The following is a 25,538-nucleotide window of genomic DNA, read 5'->3' as shown; positions in this document are numbered from 1 at the left end:
AGTATTTTCTTCAGCACATTTCAGCGGCACTGCGCCCTACTGGATGTACAGCATGAAACGCACAATTATTCACAATTATTGGATTGCATTTATGCCTTAAAGGCTTGCAATCATTCCTTATACAAGAATTGTAGACTTAAATATATTTCTGATCTCATCATTTGGCAAAAGGCTGCTGAGAACAGTACTTATTTTAAAAAAATTCCCCCTTAAATTTACTAAAAGAATTGTTAGAAGGAATCAGAACCAGAATCATTAGAAGTAATTGGAACCAGAATCGTTAAATTCCTTACGATTCCCAACCCTTACCAAGGGACAGGTTTTTAGCCCAATATTCAGCTAACCATTTATCAAAGAAAAACACAAGTAGCTTAAACCTTTCTCTTTTTTTTCTCACTGCTGAGAAGGCAAAGTGCCTATAGTTACAGAAACACCATTTCAATATGAATGATAATTTATTATCAACCTAATATACTGTATAACTGTTATTTTATCAGAGGTTCACCCGAACAAGTTGAAGACTTATACAGAGCTAATTGTGTCCAGGAAGTGAGGATCAGCCTTATTTGATCAACCTCTTAATCAAATGAAGAATTCAAAGATTGTGAATGCCTTTTCCTCCTCTGTCCCAAAAGTGTTGCAGGCAACGGTTGATAAACTGTTAGTCAGTTTTGTCTGTGAAGGCAACCAGACATTTTCTGTCGATAAAATGCCATCATTTAAGAAAATTGAGACCTTGCAACCGCAGTGCACTATAATGACAAGAAAAACATTACGCATCAAAATACAGGATGCATTTGAAAACATGAAAAGTGCACTTGTCCAAAAATAAAACTACGTCGATCATGTTGCTACTACAGCAGACTGCTGGTCAGACAGGCAGCGCGGTTACTTGGGGGTCACCTGCCACTGGATAGACAAAGTCATTAGAAAGATGTTCAGCAGCCTTAGCTTGCAGACGTATAAAAGTTTCACACACATTCGATGTCCTCGCTGCAGCATTGGAGGAAATACATTCAGAGTACCAGATTAGACAAAAGATTTTGAGGACAACTACAGATAGTGACTCAAACTTTTTGAAGGCCTTTCGAGTAAAAGGAGAAACTCGGGGGAGGAGAAACAAGAAGACCTCATGGATGCACAGGATGATGAATCTGACGAAAGTGACTCGGCGGTGGAGTGCCAAGATGTGTCATCTATTTTAGAGGAGGACAATGGCCTGGAATACCAACTTCCCAGACATCAAAAGTGTGCATGCCATCTATTCAATCTTATTTCTACTGTTGATGAGAGACTGTCATGTTCAGCATTTGCAAAATGCAGTGCGCTGTGGAATAAAACGAGCAGGTCAACCATGGCTTTTGAAACTGCAATGTGAGTGTAAATTGCAGTTCCTGCATCCCAATCAAACCCACTGGAACTCACTGTTCCTTGCTGTAGAAAGGGTGGTGTGCATCCAGAGGAAACAAGGAGAACAAGCTATCTGAATCATTTGCTCAGCATTAAAGATAAAAATGTAAGTTGCAAGACCTAATGTTATTTTTTTTTAATATTGTTTCAGATAAGTTGTTTTAGATGGTTGCGTGATAACTGTAGTTGATTTTTAAGCAATTATTATTAACATTTTTGTTTTTATGGTGCAGGCTGAATCCAGCTGAAATGAAGCCTGTTGCCATGGCCCTCAACATACTCCAAGGGGAATCGTCAGTCCATAGGGGTTTTCTGCTTCCAACTCTTTAGCAACTGCTGGACAAGCTGAAGAGGCTGGAGTCAAGCTGTAAAGTCTGTCAACCCCTCCTTTAGGCCCTAAAACATGGCATCCAGAAAGGTTTTGGAGAGGTCACGAAAGAACCAGAGCTGATTGCTGCATCTATACTACTTCCAAAATTCAGAACCTCCTGGATAACAGAGGAAAGCAACTTGAAAGCTGGTAATGCATCTATGTCTGTCAATTCAGAAGTCATTTACTTGACCTTGAGTTGAGATTGGTTCTCTCATTTTGTGTTTTAGTGGTGAGTTACAGTTTAACAAGAGTTAAAATCTCTTAAAATCTGGTGTAGGAATACACAGTAGTAGAAAATACAGTAGATATATAGGAACATACAGGCTTAAAGTGGTTAAATCTTTCTCTGCACAGGGCTTGACTACATAAATCAACTGGAAACCAACATGGACAACAATGTCCTCTCTTACAGCAGCACCCAATCAGATGAAGATGACTTCTTTGCATCCTTGAAGATAGTAGTCTCACAAGAAGGAGAGCTGGAGAGTTACCTTTCATGTCCGTCAACTGGAGGTATGGACATGTTGCATTCCTTTCCACAAGTGAAGAAATTATCTCTCAAAGTAAACATTAAAATGTTGAAATAAAGACAGTCAGCAGTTGGGGAAATATATATATATATATATATATATATATATATATATATATATATAATTATTATTATTATTATTATTATTATTATTATTATTTGTTTGTGCGAGATTTTGTTTTGAAAATGGCAGGTTCTGTGTTCTTGTACCCATCACAAGACTGAGATGTGCAGCTTGTTTTCCATCTCAAACCCAGGTTTCCGAAGTAACTAGTAATTCGCTACTTGAATAGTCTTTTCGTAGGATACTTTATTACTCGTACTCAGGTAAATATTTTCATTATTACTTTTACCTAAGTCATTCTTTTTTATAGGTAATTTTACTTGTACTTGAGTAAATGTTTTGGCTACTCTACCCACCTCTGGGTGTGGGTGAGAAACAGATCAATATTTAAGTCCTTTTTTACTATAAATTATCCTCCCTGCCCAGTAGGTGGCAATTTGCACAATTGGCAAAAACAAAAGAATGTGAAAGTGAAATTGGAGATTGATAGTAAAAAAGGACTTTAATACTGATCTGCGTTTGAAATCTAGGCCTTCAGTGTGACTCATGCCATTAAGAAAACACAGTTTCACAATGAATAAGACACCCTATGCCTTTGGGCATCATACATTATGTCGCAGCTAACTAGTAATAACAATTGACATTTTAAAAACACATCTAAGCACGAAAGCCAGAACTTGAAATGGCACTTAATGCTCAAGCAAGCATAATTTTAACTGCAGCATGACTGTTTTGTGAAATGAACATCTCCCGAACAGACATTCAAAAATAATAATGTTTCATATGAATCTACCAAGGAGGTCTATAATACCTGGAAAAATCTATTTAATAATATTTGCAGTTTAAATGTTGCTTGCAATACATTTTTTGTCAGGGTACACGGTTATGCTGCATTCCATTCAAGTTGGATGTGGGATATTCCTACTTGATATCTCCGACCATAAATGCATTTCATTCCCCGATATTCGGAACTGCAACGCTCCCGTTAGCTTAGCAGGGGTTTGACTCTCATTAGAGATGTCTCCTGGCAACCCAACTGATAAACAATGCTGCAGCGCTAGCATTTGTGCTTCAGGTTTACGATTATCAAGAGATTATAATGTTTTATACACCTGTTTCTGCAGGCATTTGTTAAACAAGCTTTAATATCATGTAATGTGGAAACAAACTCATTTATCGATATTACTCAATAAAGTGAATGTTTATCACTTACTTTGTATACCTCCCTGAGTGTGGACATGTTTGTGTGACATCATGCTCCTGCATCTCGGCAAAATCGGAGTTGAGAATTTCTGCATGAGCCTACAAGTTGTAATTCTGACTTCAAGATGCATTCCATTGCACTTTTCCTAGTAGGAAGTTGTAAAATCCAACTTTCCGAGTCGAATGGAACGCAGCACTACTTTTCAAAACTTGATCTGACACTGAATGTTCAAGCAGCCTAATTTACACTTCCTGTTTAATCAATTAAGCAATCACACGGTCATGCAGAACATCGTGTTTTTAAATCCATAAGGATCTCTTTCTCAATGGTGATGACAGCCGACTCGTCAGACAGCTTGATCTTTCGCTCTTGAATCATGTATATCATTAAAGCGTGATTGAGTCACTCAAGGCCAGCTAGAAGGCCTCTACTGGGACATATCCTAAAGATCACACCCACCAAGAACATAAATCAATCTGATTGGCTGATGAATCTGACAATCTGACTATAGATGCCTATTCATTTGCACTGTTGAGGGATTCTGAAGAAATTCTGAAGGCCTGAGGGGGTGGAGCTCAGACTCACACACTGCTTCGGCTTACGAGCTCGGCTTTGGGCATGCGATTTGTGAAACAGTTGTCACACTTTGCTTGTAAGCATCAAGGAATAAATTCTGACTGGATAAACTTTTCGTTTTTCTCTATTTGTTTGTAGATTAAGAGTGGAAAGCGATTAAAAATACATTGGCAAAAAGGTGATTGAGAATGAAAGGATGAAAAATATTTATTTATTTGGCATGTTAGGCCAACAGAGAAGGCTTTGCTGGCCCTGAGAAATCACCACTGATCGCTTCTGAAGACATGGAGACATTTAGATTACTTTTATGCTGCTTTTGTGATTTTTGGAGCTTCAAAGGTCTGGCCACCATTCACTTGCATCGTGTGGACCAACAGATCTCAGATATTCTAATAAGCTCTTCATTTGTGTTCTGCAGAAAAAAGAAAATCATACACTTCTGAGATGGCATAAGGGTGAGTAAATGATGAGAGAATTTTCATTTTTGGGTGAACTGTTCCTGTAAGTTAATTAGTTTTAATTAAATTACTTTGGTTACAGATTTCTAAAATAATATTTATGTGAAATGCATTAAAAATGTCCAGTATGCAGGGGCAGTAGACATCCGGGGCTTAACCCAGAGACATGCATGCATCATACATGGGATACACTTTAAAATATGTTTTGGCAAAGAATTTTTAAATGAAGTAAATCTTTCAATAAAGAAACTTTTCAGGTCTACCAACGGCTTTATTCCATGACTATAGACAATCATCCGCAATCCTCCTTTATAATACTGCTCAATGCTTTTATGATTTGTAATCAAACTCATTGAACACATTGGCTATATGTTTAAAACGAGTCATGGCCCCAAGCTTTTACTCTTTTAACTTCTTATCGACGATTGGCCAGTTTACATGTCAGTCAGTACCTCTTGTCTGAGTGGCGGTTCTTGTCAGAAGTGAATGAATGTAAAAAGGAGACACCGTTTGATGCGCAGCTACTACATGCATGAAAACTTGTGATTAGTACAAGGTTATAAAAACATTGAGGGCTTTTCCTGAAACATAGGGCTTAAACCCGGTAAGCCCACCCCTGCGCCGCGCCTGCCAGTATGACTGTTTGCATTTCTGTGACAGATAAAGGGTCCGTGCCCCCGAACATGTCATTGTAAGGGAAATGATTGATGCTGAGTGTATGACTTGCCTGCGACAGTGAACAAGAAGGAAATACAGACATTATTTTAAATGAGCAGAAAAACACTTTTTGTGAAAAGTGTTTTAGAAAGTTACTTAAAAGTAGTTATTAGTAATGTGATTACTTTTTCGATGAAGTAATTAGTAAAGAAATCTGATTGTAATTTAAGAGAAGCAATTTGTGGTTTGTAGTAGGTTGTGGTTGATCAGTTTTAGATAAGGGGTTTGGGTAAGGGCATAATATTAATAATCATTTCCTTAACGCCTAGTGTGTGAATCTCTTGCTTACTTCCGCATTAGACATTTGGGCATTTGCACGTGATGAAATCGTACAAAATCATACAAAATAGCCGACTCGTAAAATATGTATGAATTTTCACGAGACTGAGTTGTAGATTACCTTTCAGGAGTAACTTACCCAACACTGGTAACAATGCATTGACCATTGAAAGTGGTGTGTGTATGTTTTTGTGAGAGCTGTTTGCTTATTCTCTGTCTGGTTTGTGGCCTTTGACCACATTAAGTTCTTCATTATCATGACTGCTCTTATCATCTCAAATCAGACATTCAAAAGCAAGCACGACATAAACATGTTTGCCTATAAAGAGAAAGAGGGAGACAGAGAGAGACAGTGTGAAAGAGCGAATTAGAGGAAACAGATGAAACTGAGAATACGATGAAAGAAAAAAAATTAAGGTGGAGTGAAATAGGGGTACAGGAGAGTCCCAAAGAAAGACATGGATAGAAGGAGGTCCTGAGGTGAGAGGAGAAGACAGGGATAGAAGAAGAAAATGGATGGAGCTTGATTGAAGCTTATGGTGCAGTTCCTCATTTGTCCTCTAGTTTAAAAAGGAGGCATAGTCAGCCTTTGGCAAACAGAATGTTTTTATGAGATGGCACTGCAATTACCCGTTACCTTGACTGTCTTCGTTTTAAGAGCTGGTCGGCCTTGGGGTTACCTGGATACACCTGGGGGGAGGTGATAAAGGGCTTAAGTCAATGGAGTCAATGAGCTTAAATTAAACCCATCCCAAGTTAGTCTCCGCTTTCTCCATCAGTGTGTCTGAGGCCTATTACCCTGTTTGTCTCTGAACTGCCTGTATCTTTAGCTCAAGATGAATACAGTCTTCATGGTGTGGGCAACCCCTGTTGAACAACTTGCACAACATAAATCAATTCTGAGAGATATCAAGCAGGTGAAAATATTTGGTAACTCAACCGTGAGTGCTTAAGATTCACATCTGTTAAACTTAAGATATGCATTTGCTTGTGTGTGCATGGGTTTGTATGGATGCATGCACATTAGTTTGTGTGTGTTTGCATAGTGAGCATTTAGCTTCAGTTAGCAGACAATAGCCTTACAAGCACACAAAAACACATGCACACGCTCCCCCACCCAACGCCTTAGCAATGTTTGATCAAATTTAATCCAGGCCCATTTGACCTCCACCTTCCCTATGACCTCTAGCAAACTCTCAGGCGAGATGAAGGCTACGGTTAGTGTGCGTGTCCCTTGATGTCTGACTGAGAGTAAACACTGATGGTCAAACACACATCCCCTTTTTCCCTTCACTCTCTGTTCGACTACTCCCTTCCAGACTGCCTCTATTTCTCAAGCACCTCTCCTCCTCCCATCCAACACCCACTTTGAAAAATAAAAATAAATGTTTTATGGCTGTTTTAATTTCTGAACTAATTCCTCTGGTTCTTTTGAATATCTGGAAAACTGTTCTTATGTAAATATTACATCAAGCTTAATAATGCTCTGCTCCCAGGGAGATTTTACTGCATCCTTTAAACAGTTTCCTTTGCAAACCATCTAATCTATGTCCTCTTTTATGAATTGTCTATCATTATCCAGTATGAGCTTTGCTTTGTTGTCACTAAAAGAATCAAATATGTTTATAAAAATTTTGATTCATTACGGGGAAAGTATCTTGTGGTAAAGTCATATTTGTTTCTCTCTTTCCCTCCTTTCGCTGCCTCCGTAGAAGCTTTCATGTGTGTGTGTGTAATTATCAGATATTATTATTGTGGTGATTGTCATCATTGGAACATCAAAGCATTGGATCTCTGCATGTAGTGAAGCTTACAACTACTTTTCCGCTCTTTCTCTCTCGCTCTCTTTAAATCTCTCTTATTATTTATTAATTTATTTATTTAGAATAAATTTGTTAGTGTCTGTTTTTGAGTGCACTCTCTCAAGCTGTTGTCGGTATCAAAGAGAGCTCGTGAAGTGCCCCTTGTTCATGAATAAATGAATCAGTGAAACATAGAGAAAACCTGTGAACCACAACATACTCGCTTCTTTCTTTCTTTTCCTCTTCCAGTCTCTCACTCATCCCATCTCATTGAAACACTCTCTCCCTGGGTGGCAAAATATTTACCCCACGTGGCTTTACGATGTCTGAGTGTACAAATCTCTCTCTCTTTTTTTTTTGTTGCAGATTTCACTAAATTTTACAACCCGATCTCATGAAAATTCATACATAAATTTACGAGTTGGCTATTTCGTATGATCTTGCACGATGTTGTTCGCATAAACTCGTATGACTTCATCACGTGCAAATTCCCGGATGTCTAATGCGGAAGTGCGAGTTCCATGCACGAGGTGTTAAGGACATACTTATTATGCCCTTACCCAAAGCCCTTATCTAAACTTAACCAATCAGTAGAGTGTGTAATCATGATAGAAATCTGTGTGTAACAGAAGCAAGTAATTGTCACGTATTAGATGGAAACGATGTCCAGCGACGTCATTGGCTGTAGTGAAAGTCGTAGGAATTCAAACGATTGCAGACGCACAATATCATACGAATTAGCCAAATTTAGAAAAGTCGTATGAATCCTGATGATTTCGCCATGAGTGTGTTAAATTTTTACTGAATAAATAAATATAAAAAAATTGCGATAGAGTGGCAGCAAAATATTTACCCCACAGTACGGCATTACAATGTAATTACGATTTTAAAAATATCCATTTTATAGTTCAATTGTCAGTTTTCTCTTAAGTAAAATAAGTAATAATTAAGCAGGTCTGTAAAAACACACCAAGACGTGGAGCACGTGTACAAATTTTATTGTATTTTTATTTTATGTATTTTTTGCTTATTTTCTATTTTCAAATAAATAAATGCCGCCGTGGAGCGGGAAACGTGTTTTTCATTTCTTAAATCCCTGTTACTGCCTTCATATTCAGTGTGGCTGTTCTGGTTACACTTTGCAGTTTCTAGGCTACACACATTACATGTAAATTGAATTGAAATATTATTGAAACTAACAAAGTGTATTTCATGGAGCTTTACTAATTACAAAATATTGCATAAAAACGGGTGGTTGTTTTGCTTGGCCCTTACTCAGTATGACACCCACACAAATGCAGAGCAACTGAAACAGAAACATTGCGTAGCATAGTCACATTATAGCACAATAATATATTTTGTGATAAAACAATATTATAGGTATTCTTTATGATATGGAGAGCTGTGGTAGAATTTTTGAAGAGTTTGTTTTTTTAAATTTGGCTAAGTTAAAAGTAACTCAATTGGCAAACCAGCGCTAGGTAAATATTGGACAGAACACATGTTGGGTTAAACTAACCCAGCAAGTTGGGTTACACATTTTAACCCAACATGTCAGCTTATATTGACAATATGCTGGGTTAATTTGACCTCATTAATGGTTACTGTTTTATTTATTTTTTTATTTTTTTTACAGTAAAATCTCTCTTTATATAAAAGAATGCATTCGTATTGTTATATAGATATACAGTGCATTCAGAAAGTATTCAGACCCCTTAATTTATTTGAATTTTTTATGTTGCAGCCTTATGCTAAAATGCTTTACATGTTTTTTCCACATCAATCTACACTACCCCATAATGACAAAGCAAAAACCAGATTTGATAACTTTGCTAATTTATTAAAATAAAAAAATGAAAACACAAGTATTTAGACCCTTTGCTATGACACTTGAAATTTAGCTTAGGTGCATTCACCTGTGGCTATTTCAATTGATTGGACAAGATTTGGAAAGGCAGACACCTGTCTATATAAGGTCTCACAGCTGAAAATGCATATCAGAGCAAAAACCAAGTCATGAGGTCAAAGGAACTGCCTGCAGAGCTCAGAGACAAGATTGTTTCGAGGCACAGATCTGGGGAAGGCTAGAAAAATGTTCAGCTGCATTGAAGGTTTTCCAAGAGCACAGTGGCCTCCATAATTCTTAAAAGGAAGAAGTTTAGAACAAACAGGACTCTTCCTAGAGCTGGACGCCTGGCCAAACTGAGCAATCGGGGGATAAGGGCCTTGGTAAGAGAGTTGACCAAGAGCCTGATGGTCACTCTGGTTGAGCTCCAGAGATCATGTGTGGAGATGGGAGAAACTAGAAGGACAACCATCACTGCAACACTCCATCGATCTGGGCTTTATGGCAGAGTGGCCAGACGGAAGCCTCTCCTCGGTGGAAGACACAAAAAAAGCACCTAAAGGACTCTCAGACTGTGAGAAACAAGATTCTCTGGTCTGATGAAATTAAGATTGAACTGTTTGGCCTCAATTCCAAGCGTCATGTCTGGAGGAAACCAGGAAAGCTCATCACCTGCGCAATACCATCCCAATGGTGAAGCGTGGTGGTGGTAGCATCATTCTGTGGGGGTGTTTTTCAGCGGCAGGGACTGGGCCACTGGTCAGGGTTGAAAGAAAGCTGAACACAGCAAAATACAGAGATATCCTTAATGAAAACCTGGTCCAGAGCGCTCAGGACCTCAGACTGGGCCGAAGGTTCACCTTCCAACAGGACAATGACACTAAGCACACAGCCAAGACAAGTGAATGTCCAGCCAGAGCCCGGACTTGAACCCAATCGAACATCCCTGGAGAGACCTGAAAATGGCTGTTTACCAATGGTCCCCATCCAACCTGACAGAGCTTGAGAGGATTTGAAGAGAAGAATGGCAGAAAATCCCCAAATCCAGGTGTGCAAAGCTTATCACATCATACCCAAAAAGACTTGATGTAATAATCACTGCCAAAGGTGCTTCAACTAAGTACTGAGTTAAGAGTCTGAATACTTGTCAATGTGATATTTCAGTTTTTTTCTTTTTAATAAATTTGCAATGTTATAAAAAAATTTGGATTTTGCTTTGTCATTATGGGGTAAGGAGTGTAGATTGATGTGAAAAAAAATAATAATTTAAAGCATTTTAGCATAAGGCTGCAACATAACAAAATGTGAAAAAAATTAAGGGGTCTGAATACTTTATGAATGCACTGTATTTTTATATGTATGATATGAAATAAACACAAGAACAGTTTAGATGAACTTATTTTTTATTTAAAGACAAATCAATATGTAGAAGTTATGACAAATTCATTAAGATCCATAAAGTAATCATACATAATTCATAAAATATTTAAAGGAATAGTTCACCCAAAAATGAAAATTCTCTTATTTACTCACTCTCATGCCATCCCAGATGTGGATGATTTTCTTTCTTCTGCAGAGCACAAATTAAAATTTTTAGGAGAAAATCTCAGGTCTGTTTGTCCATATAATGCAAGTGAATGGTGGCCAAATTTGGAATCTCCAAAAAGCAGAAAATGTCAGCATAAAAGTAATCAATAAGATTCCAGTGGTTTAATCCATGGAGCTCTAAAATACCTGGAGAGAGCCATCCATTAGCAACCCCATTGATCACTATGGCTCTGCTCAGCTAGTGCAGGGTTCTCAGGAAGTTTGCGAAGTGTGTGTGTATACAGTTGTGCTCAAAAGTTTGCATACCCTGGCAGAAATTGTGAAATTTTGCCATTGATTTTGAAAATGACTGATCATGCAAAAAACAACTTGCTCCTTGAAACAACCACACCGTCTTTTTCCAAAGCAGCCTGTATTTCTCCTGAGGTTACCTGTGGATTTTTCTTTGTATCCCGAACAATTCTTCTGGCAGTTGTGGCTGAAATCTTTCTTGGTCTACCTGACCTTGGCTTGGTATCAAGAGATCCCTGAATTTTCCATTTCTTAATAAGTGATTGAACAGTACTGACTGGCATTTTCAAGGCTTTGGATATCTTTTTATATCCTTTTCCATCTTTATAAAGTTCCATTACCTTGTTACACAGGTCTTTTTACAGTTCTTTTCTGCTCCCCATGGCTCAGTATCTAGCCTGCTCAGTGCATCCACGTGAGAGCTAACAAACTCATTGACTATTTATACACAGACACTAATTGCAATTTAAAAAGCCACAGGTGTGGGAAATTAACCTTTAATTACCATTTAAACCTGTGTGTGTCACCTTGTGTGTCTGTAACAAGGCCAAACATTCAAAGGTATGTAAACTTTTGATCAGGCCCATTTGGGTGATTTCTGTTATCATTATGATTTAAAAAGGAGCCAAACAACTATGTGATAATAAATAACTTCATATGATCACTGTCCTTAAATAAAATACTTTTTTTTTTTTTTTTTGCATGATCAGTCATATTTTCAAAATCAATGGCAAAATTTCACAATTTCTGTCAGGGTATGCAAACTTTTGAGCACAACTGTATGTGTGTGTGTGTTTGTGTGTCTATATATATATATACACACATTATATAGCCTATATATAGCCTACATTTTTAATAATGTACAAAACGTCTTTTCTTTGCTCCTTGGCCCTTCACATTGAACGAATCTGCTGAAAAGGCAAGTAAAATTATTCAGCACTAGTACAAATGTGCAAGAGAAAGTGAAATATAATTTTATCAAACAGACAAGAAATGCAACACTTAAAAAAATAGGAAAAGGCGGCTGTTGTTTCAGTCAGCCATAGGTCTGTATAATTTCACATATTTACAGTAACAACAAGATTACCCGATTCATATTACCTTGGATGTAATGATTAAACACTCTGAAGGCTGGAAGTGCGTGCGTGTGTGTGTGTGTGTGTGTGTGTGTGTGTGATATATATATATATATATATATATACATACACACATTGTTATATAAATGTTCAACTATTTTTGATCTCAAAACAGTTTAACAAACGTATAGAAATATATATTTTATTTTTAGATTTATTATTTAATCCTTATAGACTACTAAAATGTTGTTTTATTTATTTATTTATTTTGCAGACTTGCAGTTAAAAAGAGGTAAGTTTGAGTATTCGTTTCCACTGGTAAATGTCATTTGCCCATATCATTATGAAAAAGTTCTTGATGAATCTTGCTGTTAGGTGAAGGATCCAATTTACTGATTAAGTTGATCTTTTCTTCAAAACACATTAATGATACATTATAATAAGTATCCCTAAAGTATACCTTTTTGTGTTTTCACAATGTTGTTGTCACAGTTGTTTAAAATGACTTTTGAGCTGTTTCCATCGCTTTGCGATTGTCCATGAGAGAGGTGGATTACATCAACACTCGTTTGCTCTTCCTTACGTTCCCAGATGTCATCCTCAAATTTTGCCACCTGAATTTCTCAACCTGTATTCAACAACCTGAATACCTGAATTTTTTTTTTTTTATAGGTGAATTTACACAATGTTGAAACTTATTTGAAATTAACAGCACATTTTATCGATAACAACAAATTACACTGTCTTTTTTTCAAGATCATGAATTCAGAGGCTTTTTCAAATTCAAGTTCTGGTGATATAAAAATTACGCCAGACACAGCTGCTGTAGTCACGGCACTCGCTTGACATGGTTGCGTCGCTCTCTCTGGGTGTAGACATTGGTTCCATCTGCATTTGTGCAAACCAGCGGCCTTAACAGATATTAAATAAACTAGCTTGGTATTATGTTGATGTTTATAATACAAATAAGTACATTTAAAAAACAAAAATGATCATGTGAGACAACAGAAGTTGTTCCTGTCTCTACAGTAATGACTGATAGGAATACAAGTGAATACAAACCATAATTTTATTAAGGAAGATTCCCCTCAGGATGTTTTCTCAGGACAGGAGGCAAAAATGATATCCAGTTTGGCACAAATAAACCAACAGTGGGTTATTTTGACCCAGCAGCTTGGGTTGGCTGTGGTGAATTTTACTGTCAGTGACAATGACCCAGCCATTAATCCAGCAAAGTTGGGTTAAAAACTACCCAACACTGTGAAAATGACCCAGCAGACTCAAAACAACCTTCTGGGTTAAAAAAAACAAAAAAACAAAACCCCAGCAAAATTTTGAGTGAGGTGAATATAGATGCAATAATGTGTTTTACATAGACGTTCCTTTTGAAGGGACTGAAATCAAATAAAAGCACTTATTTGAAATAATTTATAGTAGACTACTTAAATTCCCTGTGATTTCTGAGGAAGTCCTTCCGATGGCAGTCCCCCGTGTAGGAACATAGGCGCTCTCTTGTTCTGTATGTTCTATAACGTGGCCCTGAACATTTTTTTTTTTTTTTTTTTATATCAAAAGGAGCATAATTATGTAGGCTGCAATAAAAGTGTGTTATATTTGAAAGACCTCGAGTTGATATCTATTGCGTGCATGTTTTTTTTTTTTTCTATACTTCAAATCAGATTTAATCTAGATACATTTCCAGAAAGCATCCAAAGGTCACAAACAAAACTATACAGACAAACAACAATCAGGAAGAACTATTGATACATATAGATTAATTTAATTATAATTTATTAAATGTTCTGGCAGAAGCTATTTTGATATTAAACACTCTCAGCATCTTCCTAATTTGTAAAGGTGCTGAAACCATTAGGCAGTAATCCTTGGGCCTTAACCTTGGACCATATGACCGTGGAAAGGGGGGCTTTAAAGCCAATGGGGTCCTGGAGGTGTGTGGGCAAAGTCAGGCCTTCCGCATTATATGCTTTAACATGTATGGCAAATCCAGCGCGGTTAAACAAACTTAACCTTCATTTGTGAAACGGTGCAACTCAAAGGGCAGAAAACGACTTGTGAAACGAATTACCGTTTGGAAAAAGCAACAGAGAGAGGGAGTGGAGGTAAAGAACAGAAATCATTTAAGATGAAGAGGCATTTTTAATGAGTTTGCTCAGACATTGATTTTCTGCAGTAATCTTTTATTAATATGCAGTGGGCGTCCTGTCCCCAAGCCCAGGGAGGGGTCACAGCCTGTCAGGGCCCCTACTCCCTCAAATAACACCCCAAAGCCCAGGGAAAATGGTATTTTAGCGAAGGCAAACATTGTCCTGTCTTGGCTTAAGGGGCGAAATAGCTGTTTGTTTTAAAACTTGTTCCTCTCTAAGTGTGGTGTCTTTCGAAAGACCGACAGGACGTCAATAGATGAAAAGTCTATTTTTACTTATTGATTTGATTTAATACTTTAGATTTGAAATTGCAAGTCCTTTCAACTTTGCTCAATGGCGGTAGCCTATTTATACAGTTTAATTGTGATTGATTAAAAGAAGGGCAAACATATTTAGAAATTTGCTGCATGGAACAATTAAGAGACAGAAGCCACCAAAGTTAGATCCCCTTATTTTGTGTGTGTGTGTGTGTGTGTGTGTGTGTGTGTGTGTGTGTGTGTGTGTGTGTGTGTGTGTGTGTGTGTGTGTGATTTTCTGTAATAATAATAGGCACAAGTACTTTTTTTTTTTTTTTTTTTTTTTTTTTAAGAAACAACAAGGCTGTAGTAAAACTATCGATTAATTTTGGTGGCATTTATTTATTTCAATATGTAGGCTATTGTTGTAACCAAATGTAATATTACTTCAGGTTACCCACAAGGAAGCATAAATTGATGTGTGCCCAGGTATTAAGTCAGTGGAGCTTTTTTTTTTTTTTTTTTTTTTTTTTTAAAAGAGAGAGAGAGCGCGCATATTACGTGTATGCCAATTATTCGAAGTAAAAACTTCTGTAGGCTGAAGGTTTACATTGCATTTTAAAGGAAACGTTCAGTTTCAAAGGTAATGTCTGCCACCTAGTGGCTCATTCAGGATGGGTAGATTACACTGAATGAGTGCAATTTATAGATTAGAACTGAGCCTTTTTTTATGTCTAGGCTAATATCAGTCAGAACATATCTTTTTATTCATATTTAATAAACCACTTTATTTACAATTTTAAACGATAATCCTTTAGCCACAGCAGGGGAAAGTTGATTCGGAAAGATATCTACTTGTAGTACCAATAGGTGGCAGTATGCATTCATATCTTAGTCACGCGAAAAACACCCAAATACAGTTCAAACACAAAGGAAGTCTGATTTCATAACTTTGTTACCTTTTAATACTTGAGAAATACATGAAAAATAAACTCTTCATGAAATAATAAATATAAAATTTCTGTATGAACAAATGCACAATTTACAAAACAGTGTCATCTCTGTGAACTATTTAAGTTATTGCATTATCTATCACCGTCCATTTTACATTATAAAATGGTCTCTTTTATATTATTTGGGTGTTAGGCTTGATACTGATAATTTGGTATATTTTCTATTGCCCCATTTCACTCATTTGAAAAAAAAAAAAAAAAAAAACCTTCACATTCTTACTTTGCTGTCTGCTTTGATTGGGCAGTAGAGACCAGTCACGTGTCTATTCACATAAATGTACCATAACTCATTAAAACTGATTTTTACATTCAGAGAATCAGGTTTGAACATAGTCATAACATAACTATATAACACAATGTTCTTATTTTTTCTGTTATATACGACTACCATTCTGTCAGATGTAACAAATAGAAAGTGCTCACATTTGTATGCTGTTACACATTGAGGCAACAGCATTGTAGTATGTATGTATGTATTTATTTATTTTAAGGCAAAACCCCCAAATTGATATAAGCAGTACTACCATTTATTTTGTCCACAATGGCAGTGTACCTCAGAAGAAATTCTGACTAGAGATGGGTTATATGCCTCCAGAAAAACTCCTCAGGAAGTGAAAAGCAGTTGTGAAATGAGACAGGCCAAAAGGCAAGTCAGTGCATATCTTGGGTTTGGAACAGAAAAGTCAAGTGCACTGGGGGTTGTCAGCTGGCTGGGGGTCTTCAGTCTGTCTCTGAGCTGTGTTCTTCTTTGCTGTTGTTTCTGTCGTGTTAAAGAAGGCTCCACAGTCACATAGGCATTGGTTATCCTAATGTTTGGATGTGCAGTTGTGCTATGGTCAAGACAAAAACAAAAATATGTATTAATAGATAACCAAACTGGAATTGTCATTCAAAGCAGCTATTTAAACTATTTGAAGCAACATTACTGAAGTGTAGATGAAATAAAAAGAAACTGAACTGTTTCATAAGGAAAACAAGAGAGAAAATTTCTGGTGTGGTAATTTGGTTTCTGGTATTCATTGCATCCTCACCTGTCTCCTATACGCACCCACAGATCACTGAACAGCCGTGGTCGACTGTGTGCACGATGGGTTTTACGAGGATGCTTATATCGGCCAAACTCTTCTAGCTGACTGAGGCTATCTGGCAGCAGCATGTGGGAGAGTTCTTCCTGGCTGGTCTCCTCAAGCTCAGGGGGCCCTGATGTCCATTCCGTCGCTGGCTCTGAGCTTCCTTCAGTGGTAATCACAGTGGTACCCTCCACTTCATACCAGCTCCTTGGATAAGAACATGTCGAGACCAAGTCATCAAACGTTTGGCATGCAGTAATGTTTTATGTGATGCTCTCAATGTCTATATATATATATATATATATAATTTTTTCCAAAGTTAGAGGAATGTTCTGAGTTCATCACAAGTTAAGCTCAATTGAAAGCATTTTTGTCAATGTTTATTACCACAAAATTTTTTGACTCGTCCCTTGTTTATTTAAAAAAAAAAAAAAAATGGTAGTTAAAGTGGCACTAACAATGGAAGTGAATGGGTCAGGCCAAAAAACAACAAAAAAACATTGTTTCAAAAGTATATTCACAAGACGTTAACATTATTTGTGTTTACGTGATTTTAGCGTGATAAAATCGCTTGCTTGCTTTGCTGTGTCGCTGCAGCGCCGGTAAACACTGTTAGAGATTTTATCACACTAAAATCATGTTAACCTGTATGAAGTTTACATTTTGTGGCTTTACTTTTGAAACGGTGTATATTTTTACATTTACGGACTGACCCCATTTACTTCAGTTGTAACTGCTTTACTGTAACCTTGATTTATTGCTTAAACCAGGGACGAGTTGAAATTATTTTCTATAGTCATCATTCAATTGAGTACTCAACTTTTGATTGAACTTAACTTGTAATGAATTGGGAACATTCCTTAAAAATGGAACATGAGGGGAGTTCTTCTCTTTGAAAATGGCAATTATTTTTTAACATTCGGTTTGGTGACGCTAGTGGCGCAGAAATGACCCACTTCAGTTTTAAAATAGTTTATTCATATCTGTACAGGTTATTTTAGAATTGGGCAATACCAGGAGACACCTTTTTGAAGCATGAGAGATAAGATTCTTGGAGTGTTTAAAAAAAAAAAAAAAAAAAGCCCTGGCTTGGTGCGAGTGTGTGTATTTTGGAGTGTCTTTGGACTTCAAACATGCCCAGCTTGCAAAGAATGTACAAAGAGCCAAAATTGCCAGTAAAGTCAAAGCAACAATCTCAGAGTCTAAGGCTCCCTTACTGATACCCAAGTTCACTGCCACTAATTGCTAATATGAAACACTTGTGATTTTTGTTTCATCATGTTTAATATAGAATCTGGAACATTTAGACATTGGGATGTAGAATCAAGCCCACAGGAAACTCCTGTTTTGGCCTTTTACCGTACTGTACCAGTAGGGCGTAGTATTGCCTAAGATTATGCCTCTGTTTGCATTTGTCACCACCAGCTGTTGAGTGCCCACTGGGGCCTTCCATTACAGTGAACATGAGCCAAAGCCACACACACTGGGTAACCATGACGATATTTGTCTTATGGTAAACCATCCTTCATTCCTATCTGCCACCTTGTGGTCAGGTCAGCCAGCTGTGTTTAATGTGTCCATAAAGCAATTTTTTTATTTTTTTGGTTTGACTCTCATAATCACCCAAATGTGCACCACAAACGCACTACAGGACTAGTTCGAGCCTCATGTTTGTGGTTCATGAGCTATTAGTAAACTTCTGTCTAGCTGCCATCACACGTCGTTTTATTTGCCCGTCATATCACCTAATTTTTCGCTTTACAATGGAGACCGAAATAGAGCAGGACAATTGGAGAAAGTGAGAGGAAGCCTGAGAATGCTGCAAGGGTTTGTGTTTCGAATGCACAGTCAGTCCTTCATTCAGTCAGCCCATCCAGCTGTCAGCTTGTTACCACAGCCACTGTCATCATCTCCAGCAATCTTAGAACTTGCACTCGTTCTTTCTGCCTCTCCAACTTCCAGTACCGTTGTGTGCCAGGGAAAATAGCTTGCATTAAATCTGCAACAGGAGCTTTTCAAATGATAGATGTTTGCTGTTGTGGCGGTTGTCAGGTGCTTTTTGAGTTTAAACTGCCTTTTTGGGACTGTTCGCCCACTCTGTGCTCTAATTTTTCTATTTGCGCCCTTGTTTTGACTGGGTGTTGGAGCCATTACAACAGCTATTTTAATGATCACAAACTACACAGCCTTTGGATCACCTCCTTCCAGCCCCCTGGAGGCCTGTTGAGTAATGGTATGAAAATGAGTGGGGGGGTTTGCCTTTGTGTGAGCAGGCACAGCACCCCTCACTAAAAGACAAATGGGTGAGGCCTACAGGCCATCTGAGTTGGCAGAGCACTGGTCTGGCCCACCTCATCATGGTTGGTGGGGGAAGATCAAAGGCACAGTTTAACTCTGTTTGCAGTTTAGCACAATAAGTGGAATATCCTCCCGGTGAATTACAATGTGCTAGGAGTTTCTATGTGGTGAACTACGATGCATTGGTGATCTGTGTATGTAGTATGTAGCATTATATTCTGCTCAGCAGAGTGTTTGTTGTTTAACAACTTCACAATTATTATGTGTGTGTAGGGAATTGGCACTGAGAGAAAAGGAAATGGAGGAAGACATAAATAAGGATACAAATCTAAATGGGGGACAATGCGAATGAAAGCGATGTCTTTTGTGAGAGAACCATGCTGCCCAGCAAAGGCAAAACACAATAACATGTTTTGCCAAAACTGAGTTATGACCAAAACAGAGTTTCTCAGATCAGTGATTCCCGACCAGGGGTATGCATTCCCCAGTGTCTACATAAGCAGGTTCCAGGGGGTACTCAAATATAATATATATATATATTATTTTTTTTGCTTTGTTGAAACTATAAAACAAAATGTATGACTTTGTATAAATAAAAATGAGAGTAATAAGGGATGGGTAAAAAGATAGATTATCTGATTAATCGCAGTCTTCATTTGAGTGCTCCCTGTATGGATTCTTAAAATCCCAAGATCGATCTTTTACTCTATGCAAAATTCAGCAAAGTGAAGTGTTTTGAGAGTAAAAGTTTCATTTCACTCGTTCTGTTAAATGTGTTCAAAGTCGAGATCCATTTTAATACCCTTTCTATTCTTTACAGTCAATTGTTGATCAAAAGCAACAAAAAAGAAACATTTAATTCTAAAAAGAAGAGCTGTGCCACTTCACTCTTGTTAACATATGCTCAACCAAAATGCTTCCGAGACGCTCGCTGAACTGCAAGTATTCTCTTAAAGGACTCGATAGTATGGAAATAACATGCACTAAACATGAGTGATAGATTAATTTCTCTTTGGCATTAGCCCTGTCCTTCGGTTCAGCATCATGATTCTCGCTCGAACCATCAGATCCTGTCGGAGAGCGATGATGACGGGAGAAGATCTTACACCTACAGCAGGATGGGACGTAAACTGGTGGTGGTGGGTGAAAGCTACGAGTCGTACGAGCAATGGGAGAAAGCTGTAGGACCTTATAAGGCATAAGCTAGTTCATGATTGGATGAGATGTCAGAATTGAATAAATGAATGATGTAATGTTCTCTGCGAGAACTATAGCTTACGCTTCCATTTCTTATTGGGACAGTACCGTTTTAGTGCTTGTTCTACATATCGTTGTAAATACAAGTAAAATACAAATTATGTATTTAAAGATTAAACGTAACAATTTATCTATGTTACAAGATTAGAAGTTAGAATGTCCCATGTATAATTAGTAACATTTCTTTTATATGTAAGCAAAATGGACATTATAACTAAAATATACAGTACCTGAATGTATCTGAATCAAAAAGAAAACACTGTTGGTACATATCTTTGGTTTTGTGTCGATGAAGGGGTATTTGAGCCTTACTGATGGTGTTGTGGGGGTACTTAAGGCAAAAAAAAAAAAAAAAAAAAAAGGTTGGGAAACACTATGAATATGATCTTTTGCATTACAGTAAGGTTTGGCTCGAATATGCTCAGATTAAAAGAAAACACATTGTGCATTTATAATGCACATATGGCTGGACAATCAAAAAATTGTAAAGCCATTTTTCTCAGGGCTGGGTAAAAGTATGAATTTTCCAATTAAACGCTCTTTTACTTTAAAGTTTACTTTAGTTTTGTTTAGTTTTGTTTGTTAATTATTCTTTCTTTACATTGAATAGCAATTGAACTGTATAATTTGTGCCCTGTTATTTTTTCAAATTAATGTTTTCATAGTGTTCTAAATTTGAAGGTTCCTTGTATAATTTACAGCATTAGATGAGAGAATGTATTTATTATGTAGGAAAATGTATGAATCACAACAAATCTAATGTGTCTAAATCTTCTGACTCAAATTGTATCAGAATCAAATCAGGAAATCTTAGTACCCAGCCCTTATTTCTTTCAGTTTCAGTGTTGGCATAGTTACTGCAGTTTGCCAGCATGAACCACAAAACACTGCAGTATGAATCTTAGTGGGTGTTTGTGCACTCACTGTGTGATGGGCTCTTGTGCTGGTGTATGCTCCACCTCATAACCCTCCTGTCGCAGAATATCCAGCACACTGTTGTTGCCCAGGAAATGACCTGCACCAAATGGGAAACAAGGAGCAGTCATATTAAAAAGGTCAAAAATCTGCTGAAACGATACATCTCAGGTGGGTCTGTACAAACGCAAAGATCAGGCAGATGCTGCAAATGCATGTGGTCGTGGGTTGGGGGGACACTGTCTCAAGAACCCTCCCTTTCTTTTATGTTGGTTTTGTTCTTGATCTTAAGGTGCACTTGTTCCTGAAGGCCATATCACACGCCCCGTGCTACTGCCTCTCCGCCTTGGCTCTCACGAATAATACACTCATAATTCCTTCACTCTTGAGACATCAAACACACGCGCTCCAGCGCCACGCTGATGAAAGCTGTTTCACTTCTCAGCGCAGCCGATAATCTTGTCACTCAACCCAGCAATAAGCACAAATTCAGCCTGACCTCATCGCCTCCGCATGCTCCATGAGCTTATTAACGGCACGCTGAAAATCTTCAAGGCTGTCTCTTTTCATGCTTCTTTATAATTATTATCTTGATGATCACTCACGAACACAGGATGGGAGAGGGGCTTGAGGCACTTTCTTGGCTGCAAAGTTCAAAGGCTGCTGGGGCGACTGGCACAGAGCATGAAGAAGCTACCGCTGAGCGTTGGTCAGATCAGACGGCCAGATTATGCCGCTCATAGAGGCACCTCGGACCTTGGTGTGTAGGAAGGAACAGGCAGCCCATTGAGGCCCGTCCTTTTCTGTACCTCATCCCATATTCCGTACGAGTGCTGCTGAGAGTGACGACTCAGACATGTTCAGTGGCATGGCAGCATGGTCAGCAGGCTTACACAGCCACATCCTCTGATAAATCTTCATATTAAACCAAGTAAGAGACTACTTTTATAGACATTTTGTGTAAAACAAGCACCCCTCTGAATTCCACATGTGGGGTCAAGCGGTCCATTTCATGTGCATTATTTATTTGCATGATTTCAGGCACATAAATAACCCTGCCAGACCGAGTGCTCTCACAGATGTTTGGTACTGGAGAAAGTAGTTACTGAAGGAAAGGTAGGTTACTGGAGGAAGTAGTTAGCTTAAGTTTCAGGCTCGGTGAATTGCGGGTTGTCACCTGGCTTAATGGTAACCGTGTAGCCATAGCTACTAAATCGAATAACCACTGAACACATGTAGAGGTCTTTTCTTCTGACTGTGACTCGTCCTAGACCTTTCAAGCTACATCCAGCAAACATGTCACAGTACTTTAACCAGTTTTTACTCAGGTTGCTATGTATTTAAGATAGACGGACAGACAGACAGAGAGCGAGAGAGTTTGGCTTGAATATGCTTGAATATGATTCAAGCATATTCAGATTCATTTATTTTATAATAAATATATTGTAATAAGCATTTTTATATCATTTTAAACATGTTTATAAATGTGTGTGATCCTTTGTAATTGAACCCATGACCTTGGTGCCCACACTCTTTCATTTAAACTACAAGAACACTTGGCCCACATGTTGTGTACATGCTAGAATAAGACTTTTCTTAAAGACTTTTCTGAATTGTCTGCAAGGAGGCAGGGGTATGCTCCAAAGAATGAATCAGCCTGGACTAATCTCTCACTCTCTTTCTCTGTAAGCATCCACACCCAAAACGCTGGCATGCAAAAATAAATACACCAGCCCAGAAACAAACAAACAAAACCAAATTCCATACACAGACTCACTCAGCGACAAGAGCTCCAGTTCTCCCAAAGCTGATACAATTCAGCATGTGTATTTTTGTGGTGTTTATTTTGTGACCACAGTTGGTATATTCCGATTACCAAGAACAAACTGACATTAAGAAGTCCTGAAAACACAGCAGGCACATGCAGCAATAACAGGCCTTAAACAAATCCATTTGAGGCTTAGCAAAAGCTGCTGGCTTTTCGCTCTACAGTAGTTACACCCAAAGTCCTCTTCCCAACCATCCCTCTAAGACAGAGACTTGCAGAGACCAAGACAGGTGCAGGTCTTCTGTCTAACACAGGTGGAATGAACTGACAGTCCACCTGTAATAGACAGAAGAAAGAAAAGTTGTTACTAAGAATATGGTTCATGTGGTATTGCCATAGTTTGAATTGGAATATTTGTTTTTTAGGTAACACTTTGCAATAAGGTTGTATATGTTAACTTTTGTTAACACAGTAGTTAATATGAACTAACAATGACCTAACAATGAGTGCATTTACATGCACACCAATATGCAGATAACTACCAAAAATCAGCCAATCTGACAATGCAAAAAAGTGTTTACATGAGACTGGAAATCATTGCATTAGTCCATGTATATGACTTCAAAATTTAAACAGGCATGTACATTGGATAAGCCGATTAAAAACGCTGGTAAAGGTGTTTACGTGCAGAGTTAAATTGGTGTAATAAGCAAAAATCTACCTGTATCGATCGGTTTATGATTAAACTGTTTATGACCTTAGGCCAATAAAGGAAAACTGTTTAAAGGAATAGTTCACCCAAAAATGAAAATTCTCACTATTTGCTCATGATATCCCATTTGGTCATGGGACGCATCACCTCGCAACTCATGCTTGCAGTAGGAATGGTGCAGTCTGTTAATATAGATGCCGAAACTAAACTGTGCCACTCATGCCATGCTCACAGAGGATGTGTGAACCCGGCGTTAAGCATAATCGGAGTAAGAACATTCATGTAAATGCACTGTGTAAATTTTGGGTAATGGTAATTTCTAACTATGTTAAAAACTTTAATGTTTTTAACATTAAAGTTTGTACACATTAAAGGGGTCATGACATGAGGAATCAAATATTATAAGTAAGCCTCAAGAAACATGTTAACACAATAAAAAGGCATGTCATGACCCCTTTAACATTAGTTAATGCATTATGAACTAAAATTAGCAAACCAAAAATAATTATTGCTTTAAAAATATTTACAATAATATTCTTCATTGTTAGTTCATCAAGCTTATTGCATTAACCAATATTAACAAATTCATCCTTATTGTGAAGGGTTACTGTTTTTTAACCTGTAGCTTAACTGGTAGAGAATGGTGGCAATACCAGGATCGTGAGTTCTAATACCAGGGATCACACATACTGATAAAGTGTATTCCTTGAATGCACTGTAAGTTGCTTTGAATAAAAGTGCCTGCTAAATGAATAAATGTGTGCGTTTAACCAAAGATCTGGCCCTTACTGTGATGTGCAAATCTGCTCAGACTCTCTTGCTGAGTTATTCTCGGTTTCTCTTGGGGTAATTAGGGGTTCTACATCATTTTTTATATTCAGACTTCTGTTGGTGCATTTATAAATTTTCCAACCCCCCCCCCCCCCGCCCCCCTTTGAGTGTTTTGGGTTGTATCCAGGTATGTCAGCACCTTCATGTACACTTATACATGGCATACAAGACCATACACATATTTTAGGCCTGTGGGAACAATTGCCATGTTTGTGTGCTTTACACTTTGTCATGGAGTGTCATGGAGGTAGGTAAGGAAGATTGATTGATTGTACAGTACTTTTCACTTCTCACACATTGGGCACTGTTGATATACTGCCAACAAATAGTATTCAGCAGGGAGAAAGACTGATGGAAAGAGACAAGAGAGGACATATAGGAAGGCCATATAAGCTTGTGGTATACAGTATAACTGAAAGGTGAATCACAGTGATTTTGCCAAGTACATTTTTGCCAATGTCCCTAGATCAACATATTTTGTTGGTCCTGGAACAAAATTCCTGTTAAAAAAATAAATAAATAAATAAAAAACAGTCCTTACCCTTAAAATCAGAGAAGAATGATATGTTGATATGAATGGTAAATCCCTAACCCTTACACTAAAGAGGCTTCCAAATGACTTCTGTTACGACATCAATGCACTGCTCAACAGCAGCGTCAAGCACTGATTTGCCCTCCACATGAAAAGTGTTGCACATAATGTCATGGAAGGGCGAATTTACAAGTTTGCCAGGTAAGAAGCGAGAGTTGAGCACAGTAAACACTGAAAACTTGTATTTAGACATAGAAGAGAAAAAGTCCTGGCAGCTACTTTAATGCATTCATTGCAGAAAGTAATCTCATAAGTAACCTCATAGATGACTCATACATTAAGGTCTTAGGATGTTTTTGGTGAAATGAAATTAGTCTCTGGATGTTCGGAATCCATAAGGTAAATATGAATACAAAATAATGAGACATTCAAAATCTCTTCATGAATTTATTTATAAAAACGAATTTGTATCCCCTTTTCTCCCAATATGGAATGCCCAATTCCCACTAATTAGTAGATCCTTGTGGTGGCACGGTTATTCACCTCAATCTGGGTGGCGGAGGACAAG

The 25,538-nt window shown here is 37.7% G+C and overlaps 1 protein-coding gene and 1 long non-coding RNA gene across 3 annotated transcripts in view; one reads left to right on the top strand and one right to left on the bottom strand.

Annotated features, from left to right (window-relative positions):
- The first annotated feature begins 846 nt into the window (after positions 1 to 846).
- LOC127424520 (uncharacterized) lies at positions 847 to 17,077 on the top strand. The gene is made up of 4 exons (XR_007894485.1): positions 847 to 1,516; positions 1,644 to 1,930; positions 2,138 to 2,296; positions 16,642 to 17,077. It is a non-coding gene; the product is annotated as an uncharacterized LOC127424520 (long non-coding RNA).
- The window catches only part of LOC127424511 (metalloprotease TIKI2-like), a 106,961-nt gene continuing 96,995 nt past the window's right edge, over positions 15,573 to 25,538 (bottom strand). Inside the window, exons 5-7 of one of the 2 annotated variants that reach the window (XM_051669812.1) lie at positions 21,137 to 21,227; positions 16,619 to 16,864; positions 15,573 to 16,417 (exon numbers count right to left, since the gene is read on the bottom strand). In XM_051669812.1, the coding sequence (XP_051525772.1) occupies positions 16,192 to 16,417; positions 16,619 to 16,864; positions 21,137 to 21,227 (563 nt within the window). In that variant the 3' untranslated portion in view covers positions 15,573 to 16,191. The remainder of the gene's footprint in view (positions 16,418 to 16,618; positions 16,865 to 21,136; positions 21,228 to 25,538) is intronic. The other variant, XM_051669811.1, reaches the window with a different exon arrangement.

This window comes from Myxocyprinus asiaticus, chromosome 33 (genome assembly GCF_019703515.2).
Source record: "Myxocyprinus asiaticus isolate MX2 ecotype Aquarium Trade chromosome 33, UBuf_Myxa_2, whole genome shotgun sequence".
In the NCBI taxonomy this organism is placed as follows: domain Eukaryota; kingdom Metazoa; phylum Chordata; class Actinopteri; order Cypriniformes; family Catostomidae; genus Myxocyprinus; species Myxocyprinus asiaticus.
The sequence above is the reverse complement of the archived record's forward strand: the minus strand, read 5'-3'. Positions and strand labels throughout refer to the sequence as shown.